General features: G+C 43.1%; 1 protein-coding gene across 1 annotated transcript; it reads left to right on the forward strand.

Annotated features, from left to right (window-relative positions):
• The first annotated feature begins 393 nt into the window (after positions 1–393).
• Positions 394–11109, forward strand: LOC117520220 (calnexin-like). Its single transcript, XM_034181531.1, has 5 exons — positions 394–480; positions 6605–6678; positions 8334–8453; positions 8669–8771; positions 10648–11109. Exons 2-5 carry the CDS (start codon positions 6607–6609, stop codon positions 10695–10697), a joined length of 345 nt encoding a protein of 114 aa, XP_034037422.1. The 5' UTR covers positions 394–480; positions 6605–6606; the 3' UTR covers positions 10698–11109.
• The last annotated feature ends 4813 nt before the right edge of the window (positions 11110–15922 follow it).

Below are 15922 nucleotides of genomic sequence, written 5' to 3' on the forward strand. Positions count from 1 at the left end.
AAATTTTTTTTCTCTGGTCTGACTAACCAAGGTAGATTTTAACGTGGGTCCCTATCTTAAATTAATCTCCTTATTTTAAAGAACATCTCTGCCAATTTTGGTGCTTTTATCACATTTTGAACGATTTATCCGCTGGACTAAAAGCAAAACAAAACAGAGATGAGAGTTTCTATTTCAGCCTCAACCACTAGAGGGCGCAGCTTGTTCACGTGATGTAAATCTGGGATTTTAAACTTCCCAAAACAAATGCGGAAGCTTTGTGGGATTAACGTTGGAGACTGTTTGGGGTAAGAATCACTGTGTGTGTGTGTGTGTGTGTGTGTGTGTGTGTGTGTGTGTGTGTGTGTGTGTGTGTGTGTGTGTGTGTGTGTGTGTGTGTGTGTGTGTGTGTGTGTGTGTGTGTGTGTGTGTATCAAAGTGCACAGTCACGTGACAGTTGACAGTTTCAGGAAGTCTTGCTGTGAGAAATCTAATTACAAGGTACTAACACATTCTCTGACTTCTGCCTCCTCCAGCGGTTTTTACTCTCACTTCTCTTTTTTATTTTTATTCACATTTTAATTCACGGGTTCCCTCTGAACTGGTTTCTGGTATTTACATGCGGTCTTCACTTTTTATTCCTTTTCGTGAACTGTTCCACGTGTTCTACCCAAATAATTTAGATCAAATCAGTGAAGTTAATCCTCTTGTTTGTTTCTGTTCTGAGTCACGTCGTCCTTTGTGTTATTAAACCGACAGACAGACAGCAGTGTGGAGGTGGTGTGGAGAAAAAACTAACATTGCTTGCAATATCCTATAAAAACTCGGATTGTTTGCAATATACAGTAGTGTTCAGAATAATAGTAATGCTATGTGACTAAAAAGATTAATCCAGGTTTTAAGTATATTTCTTATTGTTACATGGGAAACAAGGTACCAGTAGATTCAGTAGATTCTCACAAATCCAACAAGACCAAGCATTCATGATATGCACACTCGTAAGGCTATGAAATTGGGCTATTAGTAAAAAAAAGTAGAAAAGGGGGTGTTCACAATAATAGTAGCATCTGCTGTTGACGCTACAAACTCAAAACTATTATGTTCAAACTGTTTTTTTAGCAATCCTGTGAATCACTAAACTAGTATTTAGTTGTATAACCACAGTTTTTCATGATTTCTTCACATCTGCGAGGCATTAATTTTGTTGGTTTGGAACCAAGATTTTGCTCATCTACTAGTGTGCTTGGGGTCATTGTCTTGTTGAAACACCCATTTCAAGGGCATGTCCTCTTCAGCATAAGGCAACATGACCTCTTCAAGTATTTTGACATATCTAAACTGATCCATGATACCTGGTATGCGATATATAGGCCCAACACCATAGTAGGAGAAACATGCCCATATCATGATGCTTGCACCACCATGCTTCACTGTCTTCACTGTGAACTGTGGCTTGAATTCAGAGTTTAGGGGTCATCTCACAAACTGTCTGTGGCCCTTGGACCCAAACTAACAACTAAATTAGCTTCTCACAGGCGTCTTCTAACTGTCACAGCACTTACAGGTAACTCCAGACTGTCTTTGATCATCCTGGAGCTGATCACTGGGTGAGCCTTTGCCATTGTGGTTATTCTTCTATTTTGATGGTTGTTTTCCGTTTTCTTCTATGCATCTCTGTTTTGTTGTCCATTTTAAAGCATTGGAGATCATTGTAGATGAACAACCTATAATTTTTTGCACCTGCGTATAAGTTTTCCCCTCTCCAATCAACATTTTAATCAAACTACGCTGTTCTACTGAACAATGTCTTGAACGTCCCATTTTCCTCAGGCTTTCAAAGAGAAAAGCATGTTCAACAGGTGCTGGCTTCATCCTTAAATAGGGGACACCTGATTCACACCTGTTTGTTCCACAGAATTGACAAATTCACTGACTGAATGCCACACTACTATTATTGTGAACACCCCCTTTTCTATTTTGTTTTACTAATAGCCCAATTTCATAGCCTTAAGAGTGTGCATATCATGAATGCTGTTTGCAAATGTTTCTGTGTAGGCTCTGTGTAGGCTGATTGTTTGCAAATCATAGAACAAAACTAACATTTGTTTGCAACATCACAGATAAAACTAACATTGTTTGCAATATCGCTGAAAAAAACCTAACATTTCTTTGTGACATCACAGATAAAATTAACATTGTTTGCAATATTGTAGAAAAAGCTACATTGCTTGCAATATCATAGAAAAGCCTAACATTGCTTGTTTGTAATATTGCTGAAAAAACGAACATTGTTTGCAATATTGTAGAATAAACTAACATTGTTTGCAATATTTCAGAAAAAACTAACATTGTTTGCAATATTGTAGAAAAAAGCTACATTGCTTGCAATATCATAGAAAAGACTAACTTTGCTTGTTTGCAATATTGCAGAAAAAAGTAACATTGTTTGCAATACTGTAGAAAAACTAACACTGCAATAATGTAGAAAAAACTAACATTGTTTGCAATATTGCAGAAAAAACTAACATTGTTTGCAATATTGTAGAAAAAACTAACATTGTTTGCAATATTGCAGAAAAAAGAATACGTTCCATCTGGGCAGGTAGGATTCCCCCGGTCCTGACCTTCTTGTAGAAAAAATGGTGTCAATAGCATTCAGAAACCAGTTGATCAATTCCATGGTTAATCCAATAGCAGTCCAATAGATCCAGAATCCAATATAGTTTTGAGGAATTCACCGTCTGGTGAGAAGGGACTTGAAGATTAAAGGCAGAGGCAGAGAAGAGTGGAGGAGATGCGACCGCCCTCGTTGGAGTCCCAAGTACTTTAGACTGAAGTATGTAAATCAAAATACGTAAAATCCACTACTGTAGGCCTATAAGAAATTAGGAAAATAAAAAAGCAATCTTTTACAAGAACAAAAATCTTTAGTAGGCCTATACTATAAGAGTATAGAGTACAGTAAGAGTACAGTACAATTGATACTCGGCATCTTCTGTCTTGACGAATGGGCCACATGGCCTCATCCACATCGCATTCAATGTTCTCTCTGGCAATGCAGCAAGGGAAAAACCTTTTGGCATGCCTGATCCAGCCTTGGCATGCCTCTGCATCAATTTCTTGGGCTGCAGCAGTCATTGCGTTGAGCAAGGGCATCCGATCATAGGGGCGATGATCATAAACCAGTAAAGAATAAAGAATAAACCAATAAAGAATTCCTCTGTCAGATTCAAAAAAGGGGAGTACGGTGGAAGGAATTGCACCATCATCCGAGGGTGGACTGCAAACCACTCATTTACAATACGAGAGTGGTGGAATGCCACATTGTCCCATATGATGATGAACAGTGGCAAGCCAGGCCTCAACAGCCCTCTCTCCTGAGGTGGGATCAGCATGTCGTGAAGAGCATTCAGAAATGCTATGAGGCGCTCGGTGTTTTAGGGCCCAATGGTGGGGATATGACACAGGACGCAATCATTGGAGATGACAGCACACATAGTTATATTGGCGCCCCTCTGCCCTGGACCTGCAGTAATGGCCCTATGCCCAATGTGGTTCCTTCCTTGTCTCCTGACTTTACACAGATTGAAGCCGGCCTCATCTACATAAATGAAGACGTGATGTGCCCCCTCGGCTTCAAGCTCCATTATTCTCTAAAGAAAAATAAGTCAAAATTACAATTACGTACAAGTCACTCTAGTTGATTCTACAGTAACTGCATGATATGACAGGGCAGACAGTAACAGTATAGTAATGTTTCCTTACCTCCACATATTGGCATCTGGCCTCCTTCACAGCATCAGAGTTCCTTTGAAAAGGAACTCTGTAGAGCTGTTTCATTGCTATATGGTTCCTCCTGAGGATGCGGTCTATGGTGGTCTCACTCACAGTATTTATACAAGGTCTGTTAGAAAAGTATCCGACCTTTTAATTTTTTTCAAAATCTATATGGATTTGAATCATGTGCGCTTGCATCAGCCAAGCTTGAACCTTCGTGCGCATGTGTGAGTTTTTTCACGCCTGTCGGTTGCGTCATTCGCCTGTGGGCAGGCTTTGAGTGAGCACTGGTCCAGCCCCCTCGTCGGATTTTCATTGTCAGGGAAATGGCTGAGCGACTGCCGCTTTGCTCAATGAAAATTTTTTCAGAAACTGTGTGAGACAGCCAGGTGGAAACCATTCGGAAAATTCAGATGGCTTTCGGTGAAGATTCTATCGGCGTCACACAGATTAAGGAGGATTACAACCGGATTAATGACGGCCCACAGCAGCGGAGGGCGCGCCGTGCTTCGAGCGGCCATCGACAGGCTGAAACGACCAGATCATTTCCAAAGTGAAGGCTGTGTTGATCCGGGACGTCGTGTGACTACCAGAGAAATCGCAGAAAATGTGGACATCAGCACTTTTGCGGCACATTCCACTGTTACAGGAGATTTTGTAATGAAAGACGTGCGGAGGAATTCAAGCATCGGGACGGAGACGCTCATGGCACACAACAAACACCTCCGTGTTGGAAACCATTCGGAAGATTCAGATGGCTTTCGGTGGCTTTTCAGTCGAGTGAGTATCCAAGAAATTGTGTAACAGCTGGGCATGTCACAACATGTCCTGTGAGACTTCCAACACGGACGTGTTTTTTGTTGTGCGCCATGAGCATCTCCGTCCCGACGCGCGAATTCCTCCGCACGTCTTTCATTACAAAATCTCCTGTAACAGTGGAATGTGCTGCAAAAGTGCTGATGTCCACATTTTCTGCGATTTCTCTGGTAGTCACACAACGTCCCGGATCAACACAGCCTTCACTTTGGAAATGATCTGGTCGTTTCAGCCTGTTGATGGCTGCTCGAAGCGCGGCGCACCCTCCACTGCTGTGGGCCGTCATTAATTCGGTTGTAATCCTCCTTACTCTGTGTGACGCTGATAGAAAAAATTTTCATGGAGCAAAGCGGCAGTCGCTCGCCATTTCCCTGACAATGAAAATCCGATGAGGGGGGTGGACCAGTGCTCACTCAAAGCCTGCCCACAGGCGAATGACGCAACCGACAGGCGTGAAAAAACTCACGCATGCGCACGAAGGTTCAAGCTTGGCTTATGCAAGCACACATGATTCAAATCCATATAGTTTTTGAAAAAAATAAAAAGATCGGAAACTTTTCTAACAGACCTCGTATTTCTTAAATACTCCCTGATCTGCAATTACTGCAGCCCTGATTTCTCACAGCCTATTGGCATTATTTGCCACAACCATGTTGACAACGGCTGCTTCCTGCTCAGCATTATAAATTCTTCTTCTACCACCAGTGACTGGTAGCCTTTTGATTCTATAAAAAAATACATGAAATAGGAATGTGGAAAAAATGACTTTAAGTACTGTATATCACTGTACTGCAAATATTTCTGTATATATTGTAGGCCTATAACAACATTACCTGTTCTCCTGTCGAAAATCTCTGACAAATGAGGCAACAGTGTTTCTCTTTACAACAGGTTGGACTCTGTGTTCAGCCTCTCTAAGTGAAAGGCCATGATTTATAACATGATCAGTTATAGTTGCCCGAATTTTAGCACTAACTTGAGCCCTTCCAACTATAACTCCACCTTGCACACGGACTCCTCTTCCTCAGACTCCGACCTCTTACTCTCATTCTTATCTGCCTTAGACCTCCTTGATCCATGCTTGCAAAGAACAACACAGGCATGGCACCTTTTAAGGCCTACTACAGACTGATTGCAAGTTGAAGATTTGTGTGAAGAAGTGTCAAACAGATCCTTCAGTGATTGCATACCGATCAGATAGTTTCTAATAGCTGTGAACATATGGTTTCTGTTAGGATACCATAGCTAAAACAATGGAGTTTTGACTGCTTGAATGACATTTGTGTTAACTGGTTTGAAAAAAGGGTGGGGAAATGTGTCAATCCAATAAGAATGGGTTAACACATTTGCAAGAGGTGTCTTTTGCTCTGCTGAGATGGTGATGATGAAGACTGGGAGGTTCCCAGTTTCTTCAAACGGGTTAAAGCAATCAATAAAACCTGTAAGGCCTTTAATCCCCTAGTTAAGGCCTTTAATCCCCTAGTTGCTCCCGGTGTGTAGTGAGCGCCTTGTATGGCAGCACCCTGACATCTGGGTGAATGTGAGGCATAATTGTAAAGTTCTTTGAGCGGCTGATGCAGATGGAAAAGCACTATATAAATGCAGTCCATTTACCATTTTGCCATTTAAGCAAAAGTTGCCTTAATTTTCCACTTTTAACAAAGAACTGACTCCCCAGACAATTTTAAGGTTGGAATGTGTGGCACTGGACTGATTTGATATTACCATCCTGCACCACAATCTTGCCTTCTCGCAAAGTGAACAGTCTTCCACACATTTCCTGGCTGAATTTATGATGCCTCGGGAAAGCTTCAATGAAGACTCCCTATGGATCAAAGACACTTGATCCAGAGATCCCTTTATAACACTGTAAGAACTCAAATCACAGGTGCTATTTCTAAAACATGCACTGGGAACGGTACGCGGGGAGAGTGTTGTAATAATGGCTGAGAGGGTTTTGTGCTCTCTTTGTTCCTGCAGTGTATGTGAGTGTAAATGTTCACTTCTGTGAATGTGTATTTTGGTGTTCCAGACATGGCGAGCGGATGTGTGTTACTGTGCATCATGTTGGTGTCCAGTGTGACAGGCGTACTTGCTGCAGCTCAGGTAAGCTCACACTCTGACTTTGCAGTTTCAGTTAATTTGTGGAATTAAAGCACATTATTAATCAGCAGAGGGACGAGAACAGAATCCAGCAGATGGTCCTGAGCTGGACTGGCTGTGTTTAATGACCATCTGAGCACAGGATTTTTGACAAACCAAGTCCGTTCCCAGCTCACTGATACTGTAGTTCCACTGTGCTGTTCCTCTGACAGACACTTTAAATTTAGCCATCCTCAGACGTAGCTCGTGACATAAACATACAGAAATGAAACCTTAAATGACTGACATTCTTGTCATTACTTATTCATGAAGTCTTCTCAGCCCCAAATCTCATTTGCAGGAGCGACCTGAGGACAAATGTCATTATGACTCAAAGACACCAAAATGTTCAACAGAATAAAAAGTCAAGTCAGTCAAGGAGGTTATTACCTCCCCCAAGGAGGTTATGTTTTTGGTCGTGTTTGTTTGTTTGTCTGTTTGTCAGCAGGATAACTCAAAACGTTTTGAACGGATTTTGATGAAATTTTGTGTAGTGGTTGGAAATGACAAGAGGAACAAGTGATTAAATTTTAGTGGTGCTCCGGATCACGATCCGGATCCAGGAATTTTTTAAAGGATTCCTCTCCATTGCGGGATAGGGAGAATTTTGACATTCTACGTAATAATTACACCAACAGTTGCTGTCTTCTACCAAGCTGCTTGCCTGTTGTCCTGTAGTCCATCCCAGCCTTGTGCAGGTCTACAGTTTTGTCCCTGGTGTCCTTAGACAGCTCTTTGGTCTTGGCTATGGTGGAAAGGTTGGAGTGTGATTGATTGAGTGTGTGGACAGGTGTCTTTTATACAGGTAACAAGTTCAAACAGGTGCAATTAATACAGGTAAAGAGTGCAGAATAAAAGGGCTTCTTAAAGAAAAAATTAACAGGTCTGTGAGAGACAGAATTCTTTCTGATTGGTAGATGGTCAAATACTTATTTCATGCAATAAAATGCAAATTAATTGTTTAAAAATCATACAATGTGATTTTCTGATTTTATTTTATTTTTTTTTACATTCTGTCTCACAGTTGAAGTGAACCTACAATAAAAAACACTTCATTCACTTCAAACTCTTCATTCTTTGTAGGTGGGAAAACTTGCAAAATCAACAGTGGATCAAATACTTATTTGCCTCACTGTATTTTGGGTCCTAGTGCTTCTTGTCTTACTGTGCAGTTGTGAGACATGGACACTAACCGGTGACCTAAGGTGACATGTAGATGTGTGTGGTGCTACATCTCTTTGGAACATTGTTGTGTATCACTGTAATAATGACTTTGTCTCAAAGGAACGGTTGCATAGGGAGACACAGATGTGGAGTATCACGTGCATTGTAAGGGAGGTTCAGCTGCAACATTTGGGCCATGTGACAAAGTTTCCCTGGGTAAGATTCAGCACGTAATGTTGAGGAACCAGAGGCTGGAGAAGGCCAATAAGATGCCTACATTTTACCTGCCTGTGGCAGATGGGCGATTACATTCAAGAGGTGGGGACTGACTGGTTGTCTGCCTCAGTGGCTGCCATCCAGGATCTGAGCCGACTGCTTGGAGTGGTGGATGCAGTGATGCACCAGTGCATGCTTCTAGAGTTAACCTAACCGGAGAATTTGTGCATGTGTTCCAGCCTGGTTTCATAGAGAGCCTCCTGTTGGCCGCTAATCAGCGTCCTTGGCTGTGGGGTGTTTACGTATTCACTGTCGGACTTCCCATCATTCTCTTCATTAGCTTCATGTGGCCTGATAAGGTACAGTGTGTGTGTGTGTGTGTGTGTGTGTGTGTGTGTGTGTGTGTGTGTGTGTGTGTGTGTGTGTGTGTGTGTGTGTGTGTGTGTGTGTGTGTGTGTGAGAGGGAAAGAGAGATTGAGAGTTCAGCATTTGAACTGTACGAGGTGTATTGAGTGGTTTTATCTTTGTTGCCATCTTGTTATAAAAAGTGTAAATGTGATGTGCGTTTTCTTAGAGGTTTGGTCCTCCTGATCAGCCGTATTACTACATAACATCTGAAGATGATCGGCAGGTCGACCCTGAATCCTCTCAAAGGACAGAATCACCAAATATCAAAGGTTTGTTTGATCATCGCCATTAAATAATTTGTGGTCCCACGTGCGGCTTTTTAGTGGTTTGTTGTTTTGTCTGGGGTCTTTGATAGTCCAGCAACAATCAGCCTGATAAGAAGCTGGAACTGGAGCCAGAAAATAGAATACCTGAAAAAAAGTGATGTGAGATGGCAAACCTGAAAATGTTTTATAAGTATTGTGAGATATGACATCTTAATAGTTTTATGACACTCAATCACATGTTTGGTTGATTATGAGCAACAGCAGCTCGACTAGCCATCAGGGCCCTGCGATTAGCAACAAGTCTTCAAAAGCATGATTCAAGACACCGGCATTGCCCAAAATAAAATAAGAGCTTCACTGGTCCTCACCTGGATCTATCACAACCCAAATTTTCAGAGCTGAATATGCAGCGATGCAGAGTTTTGTGCACCCACTGACTCACTCACAGAGTGACTGCATGAATCCAGTACGTGCCCTGCTAACCACAGCCAATAAATTACACTCAGTTTTGGAGTGATCAGGATAGAAGAGCAGGACCACAATATTGTAAAATAAATAAATAAATAAAAGGTCTGGGAGCATGTGCTGGTGGAGTGTGTCACCGCATCCACCACACTCTGGGATGATCTTAGGTTCTGGATGTCAACCACCCAGGCAGACAACTGGTCTATTCCAACCTCTCAGAAGCAGCCATTTTTCTGCCACAGTCAGGTGAAGCTGTCTGGAGAAGCTCAGCCAAAATATTCTAGCTGACATTCCATCAGAATGCAGATGATTTTCCCTAACAACCCCGTCACACATAGGAAGAATGTGCAGGAACCAGGCCGAAATGGCAAATATTACCATCATCGGACACAGTCAGGAGTGAAAGAGGCGTGGTCACCAGTGTCAGAATGCATCCAGACTACCTCGTCCACACCTGCACGATGGCATCCAAACCGCATGTAGACAACAGGAAGATGACACAGATTGCCATTAGACAGCCATAAAAGGCGCTGAAGACTGCCCAGTGTCCAAATGTCTGGATGGCAAACACGGGACCAGAGTGGGAGGAAGCGCTGTCTTCCTCACACACATGTGCACCCCAAGCACACGCGTGGAGTGCACATGATCACTCAGCTTTGTGTGTGTGTGTGTGTGTTTGTGGTCATAAGTATGCATGAGCCACTAAGCGTGCGCATGTGCACACGTGCCACTGGACACCTTTGCTGAAACTTTACTGGCAGTGGGCCAAGCAGTCAGACCATGCATCAGATGCAGCCTTTCCGGCAAACTTTAATTTTTTTTTTTTTTGCTCACCTCAGGAGCACAACACAACTCTGTATATCGGCTGGATTATCACATGGGATTAAATTTTTGCCGTGGTTATTTGCAGCACACAGCAGCCTGGTGAGAGGCTTGTCACCACAGCCTGTGGTTTGGTTCCTGTGCACCGTGCACTCTGCGGTGTCACGGTTCCATGCTGGAGGTGAGATTCACAAGATCCGTTCAGCTCCGTGCCTGACGTTCGCTATGACGCATTACTGCACATGGGACATGATGAATGCGTGCCACATACATGTTATTACATATCAACATTTCCTTTGCCCTCCCTGGCCGGGGTCCAGTGGAAGTGGACATCCATGGCACAACATGTCGACAACAAATGTCTTTCTCTAAGCTCAGGTAGCACTCATGGTGCCACAGTACTCATTACTGGTAGTGACACAGGTAATGGGAAGAATGATGGTCATACTGTCATTAATCTTATCAGCTGTAGTAAACTGTTTTGGTCTGTATCTGTGTTTACAGTACTTTAGGTAGTCAGCTGCTATGTGGATTTGTGTTAATGTAGCTTTGGCTAATGAAACAGCGTTGACTGCTTGTGTTGTCTTCACAGGGCAGGCTGACAGAGGGAGGCGGAGAGGAACCCACGGGAAGTCTGACTAGGACCTGCAGGTGGAACTGACACTAACAATAACTTGCAACGAGTCCTGCACGTCTCAAATCAACATGCAGATCCACCTTGCGGGGACCCCGAGTGAAAAACAAGGGAGCAGCTGAAGGGACTTATTTTTTTTCTTTAGAAAACATGAACATTTCCAAGTCGTTGAATATGTCTTGGACTGAGTTTTCATTCATCAACAAGTACAATCAGTATGTTACTGTATGTGCAGGCAGATCTCAGACCTGAGTGGTTGTACAAGCACATCTTCAGTGTTTGATTTCAACTCCACCGTGGTGGTGTACAGGGGCCAAATGGCCAAAATGAATTCCTAAAAATAAAAAAAATAAAAAAAAAAGGACCCATGTACAGGAAGTTTCTGTCTGGCCCAAATACTTATGGACCAGACAGAAGCTTCCTGCTATTGAAACTTACTGGGATAAATCAGGGGACGTGAGTGAATAAACACAGACAAGAACAGAAAATAAATATTGTTTATTAATGTGGGAATAATGTTTAAATTGAGCAGCAGGATGCATGAATAAACAGTAATCACAATGTTTTTTGTGTCATTGACGACACTCAGGATGTTGTCACAAGCAATAAGAGAGAAAATTGAAGGTAGAAAAATGATCTGATGAACTCACAAGCTAAACACACCATTGTGCAAATTTTATAACACTTGAGTGAAGAGTTTGCTGCACTGCTCATACGAGGTCTGTGAGAAAAGTATCTGACCTTATTATTTTTTTCAAAAAACATGGATTTGAATCACGTGTGATTGCGTCAGACAAGCTTGAACCCTCGTGCGCATGTGTGAGTTTTTTCATGCCTGTCGGTTGCTTCATTCGCCTGTGAGCAGGCTTGGAGTGAGGTGTGGTCCACCCCTCTCATCTGTTTTTTATTGCGAATAAATGTCTGAACGATTTGGATCTTTGCTGCATCACTTTTTTTCCAGAAACTGTAAGAGACGGCCAGGTGGACACCGTTCAAAAACTTAATATGGCTTTCAGGGACGATTCTATGGGGATTAAACATTAAGGAGTGTTACTGCCCCTTTAAGGACGGCCCACAACTGCTGAGAGCGCAGCGCGCTGCCAGCGCCGATGGACAGGCTGACACCCCGCACAAACAACCAGATCATTTCCAACTTGAAAGCTTTGTTGATCCAGGACCTCGTCTGACTTTCACAAAAAGGCAGAAGATGTGGACATCAGCACTTTTTCCGGCACATTCTACCGTTACAGGAGTTTTTTTTTTAATGGAAAAAGAAGCTGAGGGACGCGCCACTGTGCCGCTCTTGACGCGGCACAAAACCACCTCGGTGTTGGTCTCTCGGGACGGCTTTCAGGTGGCTTTCAGACAGATTCCGGTTGCTTTTCTGTCGTGTGAATATCCGAGAAATTGAGCTTGAGCTGGACAAGCCCCAACATGTCCTGTGAGGCTTCATCACGGCGTCTCTTTGCGCTGAGCGGCTGCACCACGACGCGCCGATCTCCTCCGCACGTGTGTCTTAATGTGCCAAAAAAGTGCTGATGTCCACGTCTTTTCACAATTCCTGTGCTAGTCAGATGACATACCAGATCAAGACAGCGTCCAGTTTAGAAATGAAGGGCACATTTCACTGTTACAGGAGTTTTTGTCATGGAAAGAGGAACAAAGGCGGAGGAATTCCGCGCGTCGCGGCGGAGTTGCATGGCGAAAAGAAACGCCGTGATGAAGCCTCACAGGACATGTTGGGGCTTGTCCAGCTCAAGCTCAATTTCTCGGATATTCACACGACAGAAAAGCAACCGGAATCCGTCTGAAAGCCACCTGAAAGCCGTCCCGAGAGACCAACACCGAGGTGGTTTTGTGCCGCGTCAAGAGCGGCACAGTGGCGCGTCCCCCCGCTTCTTTTTCCATGAAAAAAACTCCTGTAATGGTAGAATGTGCTGGAAAAAGTGCTGATGTCCACATCTTCTGCCTTTTTGTGAAAGTCAGACGAGGTCCCGGATCAACAAAGCTTTCATGTTGGAAATGATCTGTGCGGAGTGTCAGCCTGTCCATCGGCGCTGGGAGCGCGCTGCGCTCTCAGCAGTTGTGGGCCGTCCTTAAAGGGGCAGTAACACTCCTTAATCTGTTTAATCCCCATAAAATCGTCCCTGAAAGCCATATTAATTTTTTGAACGGTGTCCACCTGGAGGTCTCTCACAGTTTCTGGAAAAAAATTGATGCAGCAAAGCTCCAAATCGTTCAGACATTTATTCGCAATAAAAAATAGACCAGAGGGGTGGACCACACCTCACTCAAAGACTGCTCACAGGCGAATGAAGCAACCGACAGGCATGAAAAAACTCACGCATGCGCACGAGGGTTCAAGCTTGTCTGACGCAATCACATGTGATTCAAATCCATATGGTTTTTGAAAAAATAATAAGGTCGGATACTTTTCTCACAGACCTCGTAATTTCCAGCTGTCACAAAGGCTTAGGTTTATGGAATAAAATTGTATGAAGTTGAGATTTGAGCAGCACTCAAAATTCAGTGGAGTCTTCTTTGGCCTAATATCTAGCTGTGGTGAAACTTTCATCAAAATCCGTGCAGTAGTTTTGACGTAATCCTGCTGAGAGACAGATAAATAAATAATCTCCGATGATTTTATTACGTCCTTGGCGGATGTAATAAGAAAGGTACTCATTTGGGTCGGACCTCACACACATGCCAAGCTTTGCTTCAGCATTCTGGGTCATACTTTGATCCAGACTCACATTGTGTTTTAGTGTTAAGTACATTTAACTTTCTTTGCAGATGACAGTCTCATTAACTTTGTTAAGGATTTTATATATATATATATATATATGTTATCACTGTTAAACATTTGTAGCTTTGTCTTCTTTCTCATGAGAACGGTGTTGTGCTGTTTTGCACTTCACCCTGAGAACGTACGTGTTATTCAACCTTGTTTTAGCTTTGTCTTCTTTCTCATGAGAACGGAGATGTGCTGTTTTGCACCTGTCTTAATGCAATCCTGAGAATTCAATTTTGTTTTAGCACTCTGGGGTCAATCTGAACTGGGAATGAAGGACTGGATGTACTTATTGTTATAACATAACTTTGTTTTTGTAGCCGCTAACGACTGGGAGTAAAAGAACTGAAGGTTGAATTTTGACTGATTGTGATGCTTAGTGTTCCAGGCAGATGCAAAACAGCTGATAACTGCAACAGACGAACGAGATGTGCTGACCTGAAGTGTTCTTCCTTACAGCTGCACTTGACGTATGCGTTTATGTTATGGGAAGAAACTTGTCTTGCGTCATTACCCCCACCCTTAGGACAAGTTTCTTGTTTATGTGATGAGGGCGTCTCTTAATAAAAAGAGCGGAAAAGCAGGCCAGACTTTAGTGTAGCCTTGGTGTACAGCCTGGCCGCACTCCGCGCGTAATATTTGACTTTCTGTCTCACTGGTGTTTCTTGACTCTGTTTGTCTTGTTAAAGGTTTAAAAATGTTTGGAGGAGAAAATACCCAACATTGACTGGGGGCTCGTCCGGGATCTCAACAATACCGGAGGTGTCCGGCGGAGGTCGTCAAGTCCAGACGTAAATCCTTGGCCAAGGTCCGATCGATTGATCGTGTCTGCAATTGTCGACCACCGTTGGCATCGTCTGGTTGACGAGATTTTCCCGAAGAAGACAGACAGGAAGTCGAGTCAGTGAGTAGAATTTCTTTGTAAATAGTACTGAGTGAGTGGTGATCAGATCACATAAACAGTTAAATTCCGCAAGCGATGATACAGAATCGTCTGTTAATGCAAAGCAGTTAAACTCTGTAAGGAGGGTGCGGACTCCTCTGTTTATATACGCGTACCGGTAGGGGATAAAAGTGATCACATAAAACAGTTAAACTCCGTAAGCGATGATACAGAATCGTCTGTTAATGCAAAGCAGTTAAACTCTGTAAGGAGGGCGGACTCCTCTACGGTTGCGAGGGACGCAAGTAGTTAAATTCCGGAAGGAGGATACGGACTCCTCTGTTTTAATACGTAAAGGAAATCCCGGGTAGAAATACGTGCACTGTAAAAAGTAGTTAAATTTGGCAGGGACGGCGGAGTCCCCTAATGCAGGACATTAGTTAAATTTCACAGGAGGGTGAGCTCCCCTGACATAAGAATACGCGTACGATTATTAGGAGTGTTTCTATGTGTAAATAGTGTTTTGCGCAAGTGTAAATAACTGTGTGAAAACTGTGTGTGTGTAATACTTTGGACAACGTTAGTGACAACCGTGCGTGTGGAAGCAGAGGCAAGTGATTCCGCTTCCTACGGGGAGGTGAAAGGAATCAACCACACGACGGCAAATTAATTGTCACGTCCAAAGAAAGTGTGAAAACTTCAGATTTAGAACACCCTAGGTGTGCCCCCGTCTGAAGTCCAAATTATAACAAGGGATAATAAAAATGGGGGGTAAGACGTCTATAAATAAGGAAAATTTATCAACTGACGACTGGAAATTTATGGAAGCAAAAAATCCAAAAACAACAAAAAATTGGAGACCTGGATTAATAAACATGACTTTGACGGACGACTGAACCTGATCAGTATACAGAAGCTGAAGAAGGAGTTAGAACAGCAACATAAAGGTGATGAGAAAAAGATGCAGAAAGTAGGGGCAGATTTAGTGGCATTTTGGGAGGAAGAAGCAGAGAACAGACAGAAGGGAGCAGAGAAGCGACGATTAGAGAAAGCAAGAAAAAAGAAAGCTGTAGGTAAGGCAGAAGAAGATGTGATAATTCAGCACAGAGAACCAGAACAGCCTCAACAACCACCGCCGGCTGGATCGTCGGTGGCAAAGAGACCTTTATCTCCTCTACCAGAGGATGACGATGTATTGCCACCACAGTATGATTTGGCAGTAAAACCTAAGGTAAAAAGAGAAAAACCAGAAAAACCACAAACACGCAGTCAAGCAAAAGTGCCTACAGCCCCTCCCATGGTGGAACATAGTGACCAGGGAGGTGCCTATCCTATGATAGAAGTACCAAATCCTCGTGCAGAAACAGCAGGACAGCTACCAACCATGCTCGTTTATCGGACATGGAATGCTGATGATATCAAAGCAGCAGTCGACATGATACCATCGCCACATGTCGACATTGAGGGATTTATGCAGGATATAGAAAACATTAGAACATCTTACCACCTTAATGGACCTGAAGTCCAACAGGTGTGGATGAAAGCATGTGGCCCTAAAT

The sequence above is a fragment of the Thalassophryne amazonica genome, chromosome 11 (assembly GCF_902500255.1).
Source record: "Thalassophryne amazonica chromosome 11, fThaAma1.1, whole genome shotgun sequence".
Taxonomy (NCBI): Eukaryota; Metazoa; Chordata; class Actinopteri; order Batrachoidiformes; family Batrachoididae; genus Thalassophryne; species Thalassophryne amazonica.

What these genes read in the sequence shown, in the direction of transcription:
- LOC117520220 (XM_034181531.1), top strand. Translation starts at nt 6,607, where the DNA reads ATGGCGAGCGGATGTGTGTTACTGTGCATCATGTTGGTGTCCAGTGTG. An exon ending in GCGTACTTGCTGCAGCTCAG is followed by an intron (nt 6,679 to 8,333) that starts GTAAGCTCACAC and finishes CATGTGTTCCAG; the next exon opens with CCTGGTTTCATAGAGAGCCT. An exon ending in AGAATCACCAAATATCAAAG is followed by an intron (nt 8,772 to 10,647) that starts GTTTGTTTGATC and finishes TTGTCTTCACAG; the next exon opens with GGCAGGCTGACAGAGGGAGG.